This window comes from Crassostrea angulata, chromosome 2, assembly GCF_025612915.1.
Source record: "Crassostrea angulata isolate pt1a10 chromosome 2, ASM2561291v2, whole genome shotgun sequence".
NCBI classification, from domain to species: domain Eukaryota; kingdom Metazoa; phylum Mollusca; class Bivalvia; order Ostreida; family Ostreidae; genus Magallana; species Magallana angulata.
The window spans coordinates 12316511-12335685 of record NC_069112.1 but is presented as its reverse complement, the minus strand read 5'-3'; the positions used below and the strand labels follow the sequence as shown (position 1 = coordinate 12335685).

Sequence of the window (19175 nt, the reverse complement as noted above, 5' to 3'; positions counted from 1 at the left end):
CTACATTTCTGACAGCAGACAAAGTTAACACTATCAAACAATCTAAAGCTATCATGTCCACAACAGATATACACATGCAACTATAAAACATTTTCAGCAGGCACAAACTTATACTCTATATAAGACAATGATCATTTGACTTAATATTGCCAATATTATATATATATGCACAGTGTATTGAGCATATATATAAATAATAAATATGAACATGACAACTATTACACAGACAAAACTGTCAATGAGACGCACATATAAACTACTGTGATAGACAATCACATAGAATTTCAAACGAGAAAAAAATACATGTATTGTTGTCTACTCTTTCAACTGTTGTAGGAAAACCTATGCTCTTCCTAACAACTGACAGTTTAAATCAAAAGTTAGTTTTCGAATCTTGATTTCTTTTCCTCGGACAGTTGAATTGAAGGTGGTGGAATGATAGGCGCAATCGTCTTGGAAATTCTTCTTGGGTCATCTTCCTCTAATTCAATTTGTCCGTGAATCCCTCTGTCTGCAACTTGTTTTTCTAGGACTTTTCGAAAAAGAATGGACACATGACCATACTTCTTTCTTTCCTTCACTGGGTACACCGACCATCGCCCAGACATCTTATTGTACGTCCTCTGCAGTCTACAATTAGATGTATATATTTATATTATTTTACCTCAATTAATCAACTACAAAATATATAAGAAAACTCCCATGTACCAGTACAATATATTTTGTGCATGCATGTATGAGTGTATATACATACCTGATTGTCCCATCTCTATTCATTATTGGTTCCTGTTCACAGTTTCATTATAACCCAAAAGCAGACATAATACTCCTTGCTTTGTACACTGGTGGGGTATAAGTATATCTCTTTGAGGAGTACATTAGCATGTGATTATGGTAGCTCTCCAGCTCCGCTGTACTTCTATGTAAAAAAAAAAATACAAGTTCCATAGTATTTCATGTACTTAACAAAGTAAGTAATATTATGATTTGAAACGAGTAAAGTCTAATGATATGTTCGTGTATTTAGAAGTTGAAGGAAATGCACACCGCGTGTTCTGTTTTCTGAAACAACGTCGATTTCCCCACATTATTTTGCATGGATTTGACGTCTTGCTCTACTAATTCAATAGCACTATTATTTAATCTAGAAAAACAAATATTGAAACATGTTAGATGTCCGAATTGTAAGTCGCCATCTTTGTTTTTTGAACAAGTATTTCTTTAGGATGAGTGAATAATCATCGGTTTACATGGTCAGTTGTATACATGTCAAAGTTTATTAAAAACAACAAGTCCACACATTGGCACTATACTGAGCCTTTCAATTTCGACTCAATTTTTCATAGAATAAGGATTCTATTACACAAATCAGAACCGAACCGAAATCCGGAAAAACAGAACCGAAACCGAACCGAACAAATTGTTCCCGGTTCTCGGTTTTTTCGGGTACCCTTGACAGATAAACACTATAGTGAACTAAGCGGTTTCATCAGCTTCCATGCTGTTGGAAATCAAATTATTGAACTGGAAAAAGTGCTAATCAAACAACATCCCAATTTACCCAGTGTATGCTGCTATTGGTGGTCTGGGTTTTTTTACATTATGACGATTTCCTCTAACAGGGTTTGCAATAAACAATGTAAGTGGTGATTTCTTATACCCAATACTTTTGAAAGTATTTTCTTGTTAGAAGTGAACTTACGATTGAAAATGGGTTTGTTTTTCAAGTGTGATGGCGCATCTGCTAACCGATCATTCTTCCAAATGCTATAAAACATCAGGGCAGGAGGGAGCTGTATACTTCACTTTAAAAAAAATATAACGGGACAAGAAAACTGCATTTCATCTTAGATGTGCCACACTTGCTGAAAACTGAGTATAAACAGACACTAATCTACTAAAGCTGTACATTAGACAACCAAACAAACATCAATATCTGTAATATTTATACAACAATCAATAATTGTAATCATTTTTGTAAATAGTTGCCCGTCATCTTGTTATGTAACATATATAACAATAAGCATTAACATCATTTTAGAAATATCCTTAATGAAACGTCGACCTCAGTAAACATAGCTATGTAGACATTTTGATTCCCCAACTTTGATAAACCCTATCGTTGCAAAACTGCCTACATTTCTATGAGAAAGATGAACCGTGGAGGCTACCAAGTACAAGAAGTGTGGGTCGGTTGTATACCCACCGTTTACGTCTTTATCGACTCGGATGAAGAAAGATCCCAGTTTTAATTACTCATGTTTGGATGATGAGAAGCCCTTTGAGAACTACCCAAGACATTCCCGTAACACTGTGGTTGCTGCCAGTACAACAGAGCTGAGCTTACCTAGCAATGTCTCGATTGAAGACACTGTCTGACCTACATATATGCCCCCTTCACATCTCTTATCATACATTAAATGATTGTAAATTGTTCTCGGTCAAAACCAATGGCAGAGAGGAAGAGAGTATAACTATATGGCATCAAAATTTACGATGCTTTTACCCCATGAAACATTTTTTTTTCAAATTTGTAAAATCAATTGAATAATTATGATATTAAAAATTCAAAACATATAACTATTAGGCTGTATTTTTATGGGTACGAATGATGGTTTTAGCCAGGTGAATGGTTACAGCAAAGGATAACAATGTATCATTATGGAAACTTTACAAGACATGGACGTAAGAGCAAGTTTTGCAGATGGCACATAGGTGATGATATTGATATTCATGACTGAACCAGCAGAATGTATCATCAACTACAATAACTAAGGAAATGAAGACCTAGGGTGTAGTCGTACCCACTGAAGGTCGGACACTAGGGGGTCGATTGCTAACCTCCCTCCAGCTGAAACGTCTTGCGTCTATGAATGGTACATTCTTAAAGAATGGTTTGTTCCTTATCACTCTAGAAGGTGATTAAACTATAGAACTAGAGGTCCATGGGCCAAATCGCTCACCTGAGCAACAGTATATATTGTAAAATCTCAAAATTATGCTCAAACAATCAAAATAAGTATTTGAGAGCAAACTGCTTAGGAAAGCATGGCAGTGTATTTGTCATTGACAGAACCCCAACTTTGATCCTGTTACGTTACGGCCACGACTTTCAAACCAAAAGCAATTATTCAACGAGAGACAAAGGGCAAACCAATAATGCTGGGTCCAATGATGCTTCATTATGAAAGTGATTAAGAGACATACACCACTTCTTGGCACATATTTGTCAAAAATACGAGACTAATCAGATACCATTGAAAGTGATGAAGAATTCAAGTTGTCTATCCAATTTTCCAAATTTTTAAAATGTTAATCAACATTTGCAATATTTACAACGGAAGAAAAAGTTTTATTCAACAAGTTTTTATGATCAAGAAAGAGAACATCCATGAAAATTTAGAGTCTTCCAAATTTTGTTTTTAATTTTATAATACTAATCGCGCATATTTACATTTGTCTTAAAAAATATATATTGTATTTTTAATCAGCTGTTCAAGTTGACATCTCACAGAGTTCAAAGACATCCAATATTGGTACTTAATGCAACAGAGATTTGGAAGAGTTTGATTTCTCGAGACGGCCAAAATACCTTAAATTGAAGAACGAAGTAAATGTATATCAAAATTGTGATTTTGCCAAGCAGATCTCCATCATATGAATGTGCCAAGCAAAGATGCATATTATGAGCCAAAACTTTCAAACGACCTTTACATAGTTGATGGGTATATTACTTATATGAACTTAAATATAATATACCGGTGTATCTTAATATGAATCTGTAATATTTATAACATAACAGATTAATAAATTACGTCAGTCCTAGGGGAGGAACAAGGGTGTGGAATGAAAGGAAATTCATAGTCTTTGAATCCACTCTTCTAAAGTTAGTCCGAAACTGCCCATCTTGTTCATCTGTAATCCTTTTTTTTTTTCATTTCATGGGCTCTATGGTTCAAGTTGAACAAGAATGTGGCACATGTTGACATCATAGGACATGGAATAGGCAACCACTGACAGGGTCGATTCCATCAGGAAATCTGCTCTTATCAGCAGCTATTTTATTTAATTTTTGTAAGGAAATATCGAACATGTGTATTGAACCTTTTGTTTTAATTAAAGGATTATTACCATCAAAGGCGCTAAGATTTATGGAACACTGCGTGTCCAGACAATAACATCAAATAATTTCTTTCAACACCAGAAGCACTATCTTCACCCATCAGCGTTTTGAACATTTTTCAAGTAAATTACTTTAGAAAGTTGGAAGAGAGTGGCAGATCTTTAACTGTTGAGGGGATGGCCGAGCAGATATTCCTGGACACTCTGCAAAGTTTGGAAGCTACGCTTTACTTGATACGGACTTGCCTCTGTCTCTGGTGATCAATATAGAGCTTGTACAGGTACCGCATATATTTAAGTAGAGGTATACATTTCTTTAAGAAATTGCAAACGTACATAATTTATAAGATATCATTTGTTAATAACATTTCCTTTTAGAGTAACGAAGTCAAAAGCAGTTACTACATGGAGAAGGAGGGATTCATCAGAAGCATTAATCATGTTCAGGAAAGGGGGTTCAAATAAAGGAAATAGTTAAGGACAGGCATGTACAGATTGTAAAATAAATCCGAGAGGAGTTGCCAGAAATAGTCCATCACTTTGATGTATGGCATGTTGCAAAATGTAATTAAATGATTGGCTGATAAAGATATGTCTATGGTGCGGTTCCAGAATTTTTTCAGGGGGGGGGGGGGGGGGGGGGCGGGGGCGGCATATTCTTTTTTTTGAATTGCTTTATAAAAGTAAAATTCTTTCAACTATACTGTCTCATTTTATTATATACCATTTTTGAATAAGTTTTCTCGTTATGTCACAAATGAGATAATTTTATTACTATGCCCTGAAAATTGCTGAATCATACCGGAAACAGTTATATTGCCCTCCCGGAAACAGTTATATTTCACAGGAAATAGTTATATTGCCCTCCCGAAACTGTAATATCACCATCGCGTGCAAGAATTCTGCATATTAATTACGTCAGGTTCAAAATTCAACGAGCCAGTTGCTAAGCAAACGTAAACAGATCCGCGAATTTTAAACATGTCAGGCCAACGTCTGCGGTTTGTTCATCTAAATTCAGATGAACTCGATAGTTTAATTGATGAAAAAAATTCGGCAAATACGACAAAAGTGATAAACTCAAGCGTAGGTGTTTTAAAAACATTTTCCTCTGCCTTGTGAATTACATGTAAATAAATTTGTTGATAACCCGAGTTTGATTTAATTAAAAATGTTATATAACATATATTACATGTCTTCTCGGGCGACAATACCAGAATATTTGCCCCGAGGCGACAGGAAAGCCCTGGAGTGTTATGTCGCCCGATGCCGATATATGTATAATGTAGCTTTCAAGCTTACATGCTTTTATATGATATGTGTACATTTCCTAAAATAAATTGAATTGATAAAACAATTGAATTTCAAGTGATATCTATATACATGTTCTAGATTGAAGAAAAGACTGACAATTTCTTAAAATTTCAAAGAGTCTTAAATTTGCACGTTCAGCTTATAAATTAATAATCAGCAGCAAAAATTAAAATTCATTTGTGATAAGATAGCCTAATTGATACAAGCATGCCTACGTTAAATAGTTTTGTTTAATCAGGCAAGTCTATTGGAAACTATTACTTGTATGAAATAAGTACTAACGCCGGACAAACAAAAAAATTGAGTAAACGAAAAATTTAAGGTGGAATAACACATCATCACGAAATGACTGACCGCTGATCGAAACGACATTTCGTTTTATTAAAAGGATTTTATGAACTGAAACATGCAACTTACTCCATAGCGCTAAGATTCACTCATGAGTCGTGGTTTGGATATCCAATCACAGGCACTTCAACCACAATTTCAGGCAGCGTCCAAACCTCAATTTCAGGTTTTTGACCAATTTAGAATTTGTTATTTCTCAGCTTCCAAAATAGCATCTTTTATGGTCGCCATTGTGTTACAGATGCCCTAGATATTTTGATTTAGTTTATGCAAAGTATAAGGGAATTAATTTGCTTATCTTAGGTAAGGTTGCATGTTTTCTTGAGATATTTAATTGATTATGTCAAGGAATTGGAAAATGTATTGGAAATAATAAAAAAAATATGAGTAGGGGGAGATCAATATATGAAGACCAGTAAAACATGTTTAAAGTGATTTAAGTTAAAAATGCAGATTTTATGCATATAATAACATTTTTTTGTTGAATTAATTGATGATTTAATTCATTATCCACTGTAAGTAGTTACAGAAATGAGTTGTGGGGTGGGGCCATGTGTGAAAGGTGCAACTGATGGGGTACCCTGACATCCCATTGTTAATTCATCATTATCAGTGTACCTGTGCAGAATTTGCTAGGCAAGTTGACAGTGTGGGGTAGGCCATGTGTGTTTACAAGTATATACCTGGATATCAGGTGTCATGGTTTGAATCTATATACTATTTGTTTATTAGGTACCTGTTCACTTTTCTCCCATCGCTGTATGAAGAGACGCTATACCGCAATTCACCACATGATACCTGCACTTTTGCATTGTTCATTTTCTGGATTTTTAAAACAACTTATTTTCTGTAAGTATTAATCTGAATTTCAGGTATTTTATAGTTTGATCTATTCATATCATTTGTATGTATTAATCTTTGGATCACCCTTACTAAATATATCTATATATTATTTTTATATAAAAAATCATCATAATTGATCTTGACTTTTTCCCTAAACATTATAAAATGGACTTAATGTTTTTAAATTAATAATGTATACGAATAATTTTGAAGCAATAAATTTATTGACAAGTAAATTGTTTGAATTTTTTATAATGAAATTATAATGAAGTAATTAGTTAGATTTTCTAGACAAGTGTTGTTATTACTGTATCATCTTTTTATAGTACTGTTATCTGCTAAGATGTAAGATGACATTTAAGGACACCGACAAAATATTTTGATTTTACTTAAATTTATTTGAAACATAAGTATTTAAAATACAATTCCTATTATTCAGAGCTTTTTAGATTTGTTATTAAATATTTCAAAATTTATTTTTAAGTCACATAAGGAATTTTGTAGAATATGAAAAACAAATTAATTTGCCATGCATGATTAATCAACAAGCAGACTGCAAATTTTTCCGGAAGCATTTTGTTTATCTCCACATTAGGTACATTCATGTGTTTCCGGTCATCATTTTAGAACACGATTAATTTGATAAAATAACAATGATTATTTCTCAGTGTCATGAGTTCATTAGTGCCCACATTCCAACGATTGCCCTCAGAAATGTTGTCCCTTAGTGACAGTGCTGCTGCGAGAGTCGTGAAAATGGAACACAGGGAACAGAACCGAGCAGAATCCGAGAGTGTCATCCGGATAAAGACCCAGGCAGAGCGATCCGTGAAGGCCTTGGGGGAGATTTTAAGAATGTAAAGTATCTGCTCGGTCAACGTACCATTCAGTTTGGACAGTTTCGGTAATTGACATTTTATTGTGACAATATTAAGTCCATTAAAGTGCATGTAATACCAGACAATAATTAATTTCATAAAGATAGAAATAAATGTTAGTTTCTTTTCTTTAACTTTTTGTGATAATTTCATAAACAATCAATCATCATCTTGATTAAGTTAAAAATGCCTTTGAATGATTTATTAAAAATGGAAGAATTCTTATTTATGGTTTTAATTAAGAAAATCTTGTTTTATTTCAGAGGAATGACTTTCAAATGGCTGCTTGAAAATGCTCCGGGGTGGGTTGCGTTTTTGATTGCCAGGGATGAAACTTCCGGAGAGACCCAGGGTGTTGGCAATAGATGGCTTAACAAGATGGCCCTCCGAAGATATGTCTATCTATTTGAGGAGAGCAAGGAATTAGTGAGGATGAAAAGAGAAGAAAAACAGAAAAGGATACCTGGTGCGTTCGAATACTAGATATGTTTAACATGTTTAATCCTTAGGACTGAAAAACATGTATTAAGTTTTTGATACTTCATATTGAAGCTAATTTTGAATTGCATTTTAGGGAATCAGAAGCCAAGTTCAGAGAACAGAACCCTTGATGTTCATGTTGATGACTCAGAACTGATAGCATGCTTAGAGGAAGTGGAAGGCAAAGCTGGCGAAGGTAAGGACTACATGTCAATTACAATACATGTCTTACTCTTTCAGAAAATCTGCTACAAAAATGAGAGATGAGAGGCTATTTATTTTGTCTGTCAACATTTAAAAAGCATAGTGTATTAAAATATAGGATTTGTTATGTTTGTTATAATAGCTTTGATGTTAAAATTTATCTTCGGATAACAGTATCTTGCTACATACTTGTCTTCATCAGTAAGTAAATGAGGGTAATTTCTATTGTCTGTTATATATTATCAGGTGGGCTTGTTGTACTGTGTGGTTAGGGCGAGTAAATATAGAGTTGCTATACGTGGTGTCTGTCTCCTTTAACATTTGTTTTGCACTTGTAAAATCAATCATAATCATAGTGTAATCGTTCATACATGCAACATCAAAATTTAATCATTTCTGTAAATAGTGTATCTTTACTTTATGGAAATGTGTCATATTTTCATTTATTTTTATTCTATTTTTCTAATTACAATGAGAGAAAATGTGTATTCATCTAAGCATTGTTTTTGTTTCTTATACGAAATCGTGCTTATAACATGGCCATTATTGTAAATTGTTTAAAATTCTTACATGTTGAATATTAAATCATGTTGTAAATTACATTACAACAGGAATCCCAAATCCTACGCCAAATCCTGCATCGGCTTTTAGGAGGAAATCATCTACATCTACTTTTACATCTGGTAATATTTTAATACCCCAAAAAATATCCTAAAAAGAAACAAAAAATGTTAATTTCCTGTCTGCAGCAACATTTTCAAACACTTGAATATCAAATATGGATTAACATTTTATTTAAGCAGATTCCGGATCCTCCAGACCGACTAGTAGTACTTCAGCTGCCATGCTTGAAAGAAATCAGCAGCAAGAGTCAAGTTCATCCACAGGTTAGCCAAATTACTCTGTTGTGGTATAAATACAATTAAAAAATATCTAAAACTTTGAATGTGTATTTTACACTTTAATATCTAAAAATTTCTTATCTGAAGATATGACATGTGAACATTGGTATGAATGTAATTGCATGTTAAATGATTATGTTCCAGCACCAGAGTTGGATAGCCTAGCACTTCCTTCTGGCTGGAAAAAAAAACGTTTCCTGAAGTTTACCATCAGTGGATATCGGAGTCCTTCTTTCATGCTGGGTCCCGAATTTGATTTCAGCTGTGTATCAAAGCTATGGTACGATCCACTCCGAGCTGTTTTGAACAAGCCTGACCGATACTTTGGACATCGTTTGTTTCTTTGGTTGCCACGCCACTTGTTCCATACGCAGTTTCACTGCCACCATAGTGGTTGTAACGGAACATTGACAAATGCAGGCGTCCATCAGAAAACCAGGCGTGTTGTGGATGCAGAATATGTCTACAATATAGCAGCTGAATATCTTAGCTGTTCCAACTGCCATAAGAAGGGTATGCCTTTCAATTTTTTTTAAATCAGGAATTTAAACCTTATTTGACTTACTGTCAATGAAATAAAGATTGTGATAGGGTATGCCCCCAAGTGTTAGTGATATCAGTAACTGTTTTAATTTTTATTTTCACAGTTATAAGTTGGAGTGATGGAGTTCTTAACCAACTGGACAATGCAACAAGGTCCCGCTTTCCTTACCTCGAAGTATGCCTGCGATTTGCGCCTTCTGAGACAGAGAGGACTTGGAAACAGCAGCAGCGCAGTGATGAAACAGGTAAGGGAACAACATGGTGAGTCTTATCTAAATAATTTACAAATGCACCTATCTCATTACAGGAACTTTAAGACATCGGCAGAGAGGGGATTCTTTGCTCCGATTCAGTTTAGTGAGCCCCCTCCAGCTGCCGCTGTACCAAGACACCGCTGGTTCATGGAGGTCTACTAGATAGATGTCCTGAACCGCGTTGATTACATCAAAGCCCACATGACGTCACAGTTTGGGACCGTCCTCAAGATGGACTCAACAAAGAAAATCACCAACAAGCTTGCCGGTAGGTTTTTCGAAAAGAAAATATATGTTAATGAGTTATATATTGTTGAAGGTAAAGTGAAGTATTTTTTCACACTAATGCATTTAAAAGATGTTTATGAGATACTTACTACATGTATTATGTAAAATTATGCACGTTCTCAATATTATATTAAAATAGCATTGAATTATGTTCAGGGGATAATGATTGCCATTTATTTGATAAAAAAGGGGAGGAAACAGCAATGTGGGCCACCAACATTGGTATAGAGCATGGACAAGTCCTCATGTCTGTCTTGGATCGGGTTTGAAGCAGATGTTGGATGGCCTTGTTACACGGTACAGAAATACTGGCGTTCCTCCTCCCAAGGCACCCTATGTTGACCGTGACTGCTGCGGAGCTTCATCTGTGCATAAGTACTTGGAGGCCTGGCCGTTTCTTCATATCAGGTGTGTATGATTTCTCTTGCTCTTACATGTATAATATAGATGATTTCAGGTATATAACTATGAGTCTTACATTTTATTGCCAATGTTTTTTAGGTTGGACATATGACACTTCATGCGCCGCTTTCCCTATGGCTGCACCACTGATAAGCATCAACTGTACAGTGTGTTCATGGGGAAGTTGAGCCAGTGCATCTTCAAGTGGGATGAGACTGATCTCAAACTTACTGAAGACTGCTAAGCGAGCCGAGATGATCCAGCAGTGCATCCAAAATCCTTCGGAGGATGATGTCATAAGACGCTTGTCTACAGCTGAGCTTGCACTCCACTGCACACGAGTGACCCGCGGCACTGCTGAAACAACTAGGCTCATATCCAGCCTGTTAGAATCCATAGATGGCCCCAGAGGTTTTGATACCCAGGGAGTGCCTTTGTTTGACAGTGAGAAGATCCAGCAGATCTGGAAGATACAGAGTCAGCATGTACCTTGCATCCAGGATCCCCTGGTCTGAGACTCTACACACAGGTCAACACATTGAAGAGAGGCGGCATTGAACTTCCTGTTTACAGATGTGCAAGAGGCTCCACCTCTCTGGAAAGCTTTCATCTCGATATGAACAGGTTTATTCCAGGTAAGAACAGATTCAACACAACTCTTTTTTATTAATATGAACATTTTTTTTTATTCAATGTTATAAAGATTAAACACCTATAGGCTATACTTGTCATTGAAATTTATTTAATTATTTGAATATTTTTATAGGAACCCTGGCAAAGGACATCAATTTCCAGGTATTCCTATTGGATGGCCTGTTCAGATGAAATTCTGACCGGAAGAGTTCAGCAGTAGTTGATGTCCAGGAAGCCGCCCCAATGACATACAGTGGACCGCTCAAGAACTCTGTTAACAAGTTGGCAAATGAGGTCTTGGGCAGAGGAATTTTTTACGACTACAAGCCACCTGGAAAATACACTGGTAGGTGAGCTATAGGTATTTTTTAAACAAGAAATCTTGCATTTCATTTTATACAATTTTCAACTGAATCTTTCTACTCTCACCAGGAGAGCTGATAGGAATAGAGTACCTCTACTCCCAAACAGGAAAAGGTGTGACTGACTACAGAGGGGCTGTCCGGATACTCGCTGATGATGCCGATGTGGAGGAGGAAAACCCAGAGCATTCTAAAGCAGATGAAGGATTCCATGAACAACAGGAGGAGATGTTGGATCCCACACTGCCTGTAGAGTTTGGTGTGGATCCTGTAGAGTTAGGTGTGGATCATACTTCTGCTACTCCTGCCCTCCTTAACATCCCATCTGTATCTGAGTATAGACAGATGATGGCCCAGTCAGATTCAGGTAATACACTGTAGGAGCTCTAAATTAAAGTAAGAATTAGAAACAATTTATGCAGTAATTTATAAGTTTTGTAAAAAAAAAACGTTTACATGACTAGCTGCAACATTACAGTACCTAATGTCTTTTTCTTTTTAGTTGACGTACATACTCATCACCATGAGGCTGAGACAGACAAAAGCAAAGATGCAGACTCTGGTGATTTAAGTGATTGCAGATTAAAAAATATTAGTGACATGAATGACAGCAAAAAATTGAATGCTAGTAAAAGTGAAATATACTTATAAATGATATATATTTACATCTGTGCTTTTTATAACTTTAATTTTAAAATAACTCTTGAGATTACTTATAACAGTTTTATTAATTTTCATATATTTTTATCTATCACCTCTTTATATTACTTATAACATATTAATTAAAAAAATTATTTAAAGGACACAGTTGGTCTAGACAATGTACCTGGATATTCAAGAGTGCTGGCTTTAGCACACTTTCTGGTAACCTTTAAAGATAAGGCAGCCATGACTTCAGCTGAAGTCCAGAAGCTGAAAGATCTGTAATTAGCACTCTCAGAGTATGACAGGAAGAGGACTGTGTTCCCTCAGCGATTCTCCACTACACCTCTCGGACGTTTCTGTAGCTAAAGAAAGAAAGTTGCACTAGGAGTTCAAAGTATTGAGAAGTAAGTAATTGCACTTTTGGAAGTTTAGGCCCTTTTGTAAAGAATAGGCAGTAACACTATTATGAAACCTGAAAAATAAAAACACTTGATGCTATGTTAAGTTGTACACTAAGTTTTACTGTGTTTTTTTATTAGGGTTATTCTTGGACCAAATCAAGGTCCATCATAGTGAGTGGCCAAACTGCAATCGATACACAGAGGCCACTGTTGAAAAACATTCTGAAGATCTATCCAAGTGATAGAAGGAGGAAGGGGGAGGAGGTTTTCACAAAATGGTCACTCATCCTGGATGCATATCATACCATCAGGAAGACCATTTTGAACAACCATAGAGCCATGTCAGTTACAGACATCCAACTTCCTCTTTTAAACAGGAAGACTCTCCAACAGTGGTGAGTCGATTTATCCATATTTACATTTGCAAAATATGCTTCCTGAATTTGTTGATGTCATCACTATTATTACAGTACGAGCTTATCGCTTGATGTTTGCAATGTTGTAAACATTAAAAACACGGGTATTTTAATAATTCGATTTGATCATGTGACCAACCAAGTTCATATACTGATGAAATTCTTAACTTTTCTGTTTATTTCATATACATTTAAATAGGTATCTAAAATGCAGATAGTTGCTTTTTATTAATAATACTAGAATTGAATTCTAATTTTTCAGGTTCAATGAGATGAGTAAGGATGAGGAGAAGAAAATCCTAATGCAGGGTCTTGCACTTCCTACACCAAAAATGACAGTAGCCAAGGCACCAGAAGCCTTGCCCAAGCCAACATCTTTGCCAGCAGGAAGCACAGACCCCTTCTCTTTTAATGATCCACCCTCTAAAATTGGTATGGCCAAAGAACACTCCAAACGCACCAATACCAGCTGTGGCACCTGTTTTTCCTTGCCCGACACCTTCTTGCGATCCTGTAATGAGCTTCCAATTGATCACAACTACAGAAGGCACTGCTTTGTTGATTCCAAATATTCCACACTCCACAAAGCAGTACCAGAAACGAAAACAAGAGCTTTAGGAGCAAGGGCGACCAAAAAGGAACTCTAAACAGCTGCAGAATTTGTGAAAATGTGCAGATATATTAAGAACATAATGTAAAGATAAGGCAAGCATATTACTGTCAATTTCTGACTCCATTATTTTTCTGGGAATAATGGAATTTAGACCTTTGTGAATATTACGTTAAGTTAAGATCTGATGTGTTTTGAGTTTTTTTTTGCATTATGCCCTTTTATTAATATTTGTGCAAATTGAAATTTACTTTTAAAAACTAGTAATTGGAGAGTGTTTTTTTTCTCTAAATATTTTAAGGCTTTAAAGGGGAAAATGTACAAAATGAAACAGTTATTGATATTTTATATTGTTTGATATTTAAAGCATCATATAAAAAAATTATATCTTGAATTTAATAATTGATTTTATTTTCAACCATACCTCTGTATTTCATGTAATTTTACATTGGCTGTACCATAAATATGCATTTTACTCAAATTTTGAATTTGATGGATTTTTTCACAGTATTTAAAAATTATTTATAATGGGAGATATATATTTAAAACAATATCTTGATAAACTTGAAGTTAGAAACTCATCTTTGGCCAGTTATTGAACACTTGAACATTTTTTATGCTGCCTAATGTATGCATTGTATTCATGGGTGCATTAGAAGGTTCCAAGCCCTTGAAAAAGCAGAGGAGAATTTGTTTTAAGTGCTGATAATTTTTTTATCATTATTACACATTGTTAATGATATTATGTTTGAGAATTAAGAAATACCATAGTTTGCATGAAGCTTTTGTAGTTCAATGGAAGAACACTTTCTCTTAGCAGAAAGAGGTCAAAGTTCAAATCTTGGCAGAAATTTTAACTGCATCTAGGTATTTCATAGAATTAAAAACAAAGTCAATTTAGATAAAGGATATGTTTTTAAGCATAGTATTCTGAAAACATTCTGATTATTGTCAAAAGCATTCAGGAATTTTTTTCTCTTTCCTCTTTTTTACCTTTCTCTTTCTTTTTCTTCCCTTTCTCTTTTTCTTCCCTTTCTCCCCTTTTCTCCTCCTTTTTCTTTCCCTTTTCTCTCTTTTCCCTTTTTTCTCTTTCCCTTCTTTTTCTTTTTCTACTTTTTCTCTTCTTCTGTCTTCCCTTTTTCTTTCTTTTTTCCTTCCTTTTCTCCTCCTTTTTCTTCCCCTTTTCCCTTTCTTTCCCTTTTTTCTCTTTTTCCCTTCTTTTTCTTTTTTCTCTTTTCTTTCTTCTCTCCTTTTTCCCTTCTTCTTCTTTTTTCCCTCTTTTCTCTTCTTTTTTCGTTCCCCTTTTCTCTCTTTTTCATTCTTTTATTTTCTATTTCTTTTTTTTTGGTTTGTGGCGCAGAGACTAATGGGTCATGGGCTTAACCGAGTGGATAGAGTGTCGGACTTGTGATCCGTACATCCCGAGTTCGAATCACGCATAGACTTTTATTGTTACTTACTGAAATAATTATTTTAGATGTTCATTTTCTTTTATCCCCAAACTGAAATTTTTTCCTTTATTTGACATATGTATAATTTATTTATCATTATATCTCTCATTATTAAAATACTTCCGGTTAATTTGTGTGACTTTTTCCAAGTGTGCTATTCCACCTACAATCTTCAGTTACAAATAAACATAGTAATTTGTACTTTCATACGTAAAATGTATGAAACACGCATTACAATAAAAAAGTGTAAACTTGATATATTGTTCCGATATTTGATATGTCAATTAACAACTAAATAGTTCAGTTTTAAAAACTTAAATGTAATGCATTTTCCTTTAATATGAAAAACACGAAAAAACTACGAAGAAGTTAATAAAGATAAGTACTACAAATTAGTATACCTCTAGGAAAAGGTATTTTACACGTTAATCATGTGACAGACAACACAAATACTCAATTTGTGAATGAGTATAATAAATATCTCTATAAAACCATGTTTTAATCAATTATAAGACAAATATGGCAAGATATTTTTCCATAGTCAAGTTTACGTGTTGTAAAAAGGGCTGATACGGCCTTGACGTTATATAGAATATGCCACGCTATACCTAAGCCGATTAATCAGTCAGAAGGCTGGGTATAAAATAAAAGAACAACTACATAAAAGTTAACAATGGTACTTCTAAGTTTCATTTAGTAATTCGTACCATGAATTAATGCCCATAGCTGTAGGTATTATTACGAAGTTTTAACCGCGATAATTGCAATCGGTATACAAAAGAAGTGTTTCTGTCGTTTCAACTTTTTAAAACTTTCAACAAAGTACTCCCCCTAGGTTGAAATGATCCGAATACTTATAAATTGTTGACTTTACAATAACACGTATTTATTAAGTTGAATTGCCATATCATTATAGTGTTTATTACACACTGATATTACGATAACTAAGTGGGTTGTCCCGAACTTACCGATTCATGATCGCTGTGGCTGTTGTCTTGTCTCTCGTTTTCAGTCAATTGATGGGGTTCCAACACGGGCTCCCGCCAGGTGACGTCACAGCTCGTCATGGTAAGTCGTACTCGGAATGAGTCGACAAACAATACACTCCCCTCCGTTTTCTTTGAAGGAACTCGGCCCACACTCACTAGTTGGCCGGCTCCGTCCACACCAACTCGCGGGACTACCAACAATCACAACACAAGGGGGCGCGTAACACCCATCCCAATCACTACTGGGATCAACCATCACTCTTACATGTTCATAAGATAGGCAGGTGGGGCCATACAACACATGATGGCCTCTGCCCAATAGAAAACGTCAAAAACCCGTCCTGGGAACTGGATCTGGGGAACCACGGGATCTGGGGGAACTACCACTCCTCCAGTATTAGGAAATGGATTCGGCAGCCCTGGCATCCTCCGGTCACAGTCCCAGGTGGTGGGCGGGGGAACTCCGGAGGGAACTCTATTCCCTCCGCCCTACCTGCAGCCCAGGGCTACATGGCACCAACCTGCTCTTCCTCGGGCGGAGTCGGGGCTCGCTCGTCGTCCTCCCAGTCCTCAGGCTCCTCCGGGCAGAGGCTCTCTGGCGGGGTCTGGGCTCCTTCCGTTTTCTTCCTGGCCCGTCTGCTCCTCAAGGGAAATGCTCCCTAAGATCGGGGGCGTCCCATACGTCAGGGCAGGGTGTCCGCCAACCATCTCCTGGGCCAACAGCTCGCGGTAATCCCTCCACAGGTCCGGGCCCCACCGGGAGACCAGGTCTGCATGCACTCTCCAATGTAGCAAGAGGGCTGGGTGCAAGCGGCCGAACAAGGAAAATCGGCGGGATTGATCTTCCCCCACAAACTGGCAGAGTGCGTACATGGCCCTGTTCAAATCCTGAGGTATACCTGCCGCGTGTTCCTGGAAAATCTCATCAGTAGGGACATCCCTCGCCAGGTCCTCGGGGGTACAGACTTCCGGAACACGGGATGGAGGTGCGTCAAGGTGGCATGGCCCCGAATTGTTGGGACGAGCATCTTGCACAAATAGCCGGGGCTCTGCGCTCTGCAGTAAACCACAATTTGGGTTTCACGGCAAAGAAACGGATGTTGTAATGGTAATTGCTCGCACCTAAACCACCCCATTTTCTGATTTCACTAACGCATGGGCAACAGCCAGTCGTTTAACTGTCGGCCTGAAATCCTCAAATATACCCCCAAAAAAATTGGTCTAATCGAGGAGCAATAGTACTTCAGCAAGTTTAATAGAACTGTTATAACGGTTTTTCCTGTGTGTACTCGCTTTGCTGAGGTACCGGGGAATAAAGGATCTTCGGGGACTTCGAAATAAAACCAAATATTAAAATAAGGCCAAAATATAAAGTTTATTAATTTAGATTGCAAATGTCATAAGGTGTAAACTCACAATAAAACAGCTCCTAAAACTGACAAAGAAAATTAACATAAAATGAAAATATATTTATCTTCGAAATAAAACAAAATATTAAAATAAGGCCAAAATATAAAGTCTATTAATTTAGATTGCAAATGTCAAAAATAAGGCCAAAATATAAAGTTTATTAATTTAGATTGCAAATGTCAAAAGGTGACAATTTGCGTTTGGCTTTTGGTTTTATTAAGTCATTTTTGCGACATTTGAATATTCCCTTTTTTCTATTTTAAAAACGTATATACAAAATAACTTAAATAACTATAATTTTAAAACATAACATTATTAAAATAGCATTTGATATGAATACAATATACACAAATTATACAAGGTAAGTGATATATAAAAAATATAAACAAAATATATACACGGAGCATAAAATTCTGTAACAATGCTCCCCCTGCTCGAACAAATTGATGCCTACTGGCATCACAATATTTACAAACAAGGAAATAAATGAGCAGAGCATATTATATGACATATTAAAGAATAAAACGCCATATGTCTAAAAGTGAAATACACATCAATAGGAATTCCGATGTGCAATCCAAAGATTAATCGACTCAGAAACATGAATAATAGTATAAATATTGAATGAAAAGTAGAATATCTTGAATTGAAATAAATTAATCGTCACTGAGTATATATGAATAAATACTTCAAGTGAAACACTGTTACTAGCCATCGTGTGGCGAATGTCCATCACAATCACATTGAAAAAGTTTCTTCTAAACATATCGCAGTAGTAAGGTATATAGTCTGCGGTCAGTGTGGGGTCAGTGACGTCACGACCCATCCCATCAGTGTGGGTCAATGACCTTACAACCATGAACCTGTCTGGGGTCAAAAATCGTCTAGGGTCACCCATCCCATAAAGCAGTCTGGGGTCACCCTCCCATAAATCCGTCTGGGGTCACCCATCCCATAAAGCAGTCTGGGGTCACCCATCCCATAAGTCTGTCTAGGGTCACCCATCCCTAAAATCCTTTATATTCAATATGATTGGTATATAAACTCGAAGTTTCATTCAATTTCTCATATTGCGAAAATGAAATACTTTGGTTTTAATCGAGGACAAGATAATCCAATTCAAAAAAGGAAGAGAACGCTTTGATATACCGGTATACAAGACAGCTGTATAAGTAAGGAGAGGGCTCAAATAGGCAGATTGCCTGCTGCCCAATCCTATTATGTGATATTTTTTTTTTACATAATAAAATATTGTTTAAACAAAAGCTGTATAAGTAATTATATTCTTTTTACTTAAATTAACTCTTTTCCTTCGAACCCAATATGTTTTCCCCAGATACATTTTATACAAATAATCCTTATTTTAACGAGGCTGGGGTGTGGCAGCATTTTTATTTTTTTTATAAATGAAGTGCTCCATATAAAGATATAGAAATTGGTAAAATTTCAAACTTAAAATTTTTCTTCATCTAATAATTGTTGACAAATATATAGACCATATCTAAATTTTTCAGCTAAATTTGATCGTTAATTAAAATTTTAAGCTAACAACCCCCCAGCCTCCTTAAATGAATAAAAGAAACATAGGTATCATCAAAAATATTTAATATTCATTACATACATCTCAATACAAAACCAAAGACACAATTTTTTAATCTACAAACGACGTTTAAAACGTAG

The 19175-nt window shown here is 35.8% G+C and overlaps 2 protein-coding genes and 1 pseudogene across 2 annotated transcripts; all 3 read left to right on the top strand.

Moving 5' to 3' along the window:
- Positions 1-6954: 6954 nt before the first annotated feature.
- On the top strand, positions 6955-8185 carry LOC128172097 (uncharacterized; annotated as a pseudogene).
- A 2197-nt stretch (positions 8186-10382) lies between these two features.
- LOC128172093 (uncharacterized) lies at positions 10383-12470 on the top strand. The gene is made up of 6 exons (XM_052837864.1): positions 10383-10584; positions 10678-11213; positions 11345-11557; positions 11644-11940; positions 12076-12135; positions 12375-12470. The coding sequence occupies exons 3-6, from the start codon at positions 11455-11457 to the stop codon at positions 12446-12448; spliced, it is 534 nt and encodes a 177-aa protein (XP_052693824.1). The 5' UTR covers positions 10383-10584; positions 10678-11213; positions 11345-11454; the 3' UTR covers positions 12449-12470.
- A 378-nt stretch (positions 12471-12848) lies between these two features.
- LOC128173904 (uncharacterized) lies at positions 12849-13682 on the top strand. The gene is made up of 2 exons (XM_052839575.1): positions 12849-13014; positions 13298-13682. The coding sequence occupies exons 1-2, from the start codon at positions 12959-12961 to the stop codon at positions 13680-13682; spliced, it is 441 nt and encodes a 146-aa protein (XP_052695535.1). The 5' UTR covers positions 12849-12958.
- Positions 13683-19175: the final 5493 nt, after the last annotated feature.

What these genes read in the sequence shown, in the direction of transcription:
- LOC128172093 (XM_052837864.1), top strand. Translation starts at nt 11,455, where the DNA reads ATGACATACAGTGGACCGCTCAAGAACTCTGTTAACAAGTTGGCAAAT. An exon ending in GATGGCCCAGTCAGATTCAG is followed by an intron (nt 11,941 to 12,075) that starts GTAATACACTGT and finishes TTTTCTTTTTAG; the next exon opens with TTGACGTACATACTCATCAC. An exon ending in AAGCAAAGATGCAGACTCTG is followed by an intron (nt 12,136 to 12,374) that starts GTGATTTAAGTG and finishes AATTATTTAAAG; the next exon opens with GACACAGTTGGTCTAGACAA.
- LOC128173904 (XM_052839575.1), top strand. Translation starts at nt 12,959, where the DNA reads ATGTCAGTTACAGACATCCAACTTCCTCTTTTAAACAGGAAGACTCTC. An exon ending in AGGAAGACTCTCCAACAGTG is followed by an intron (nt 13,015 to 13,297) that starts GTGAGTCGATTT and finishes CTAATTTTTCAG; the next exon opens with GTTCAATGAGATGAGTAAGG.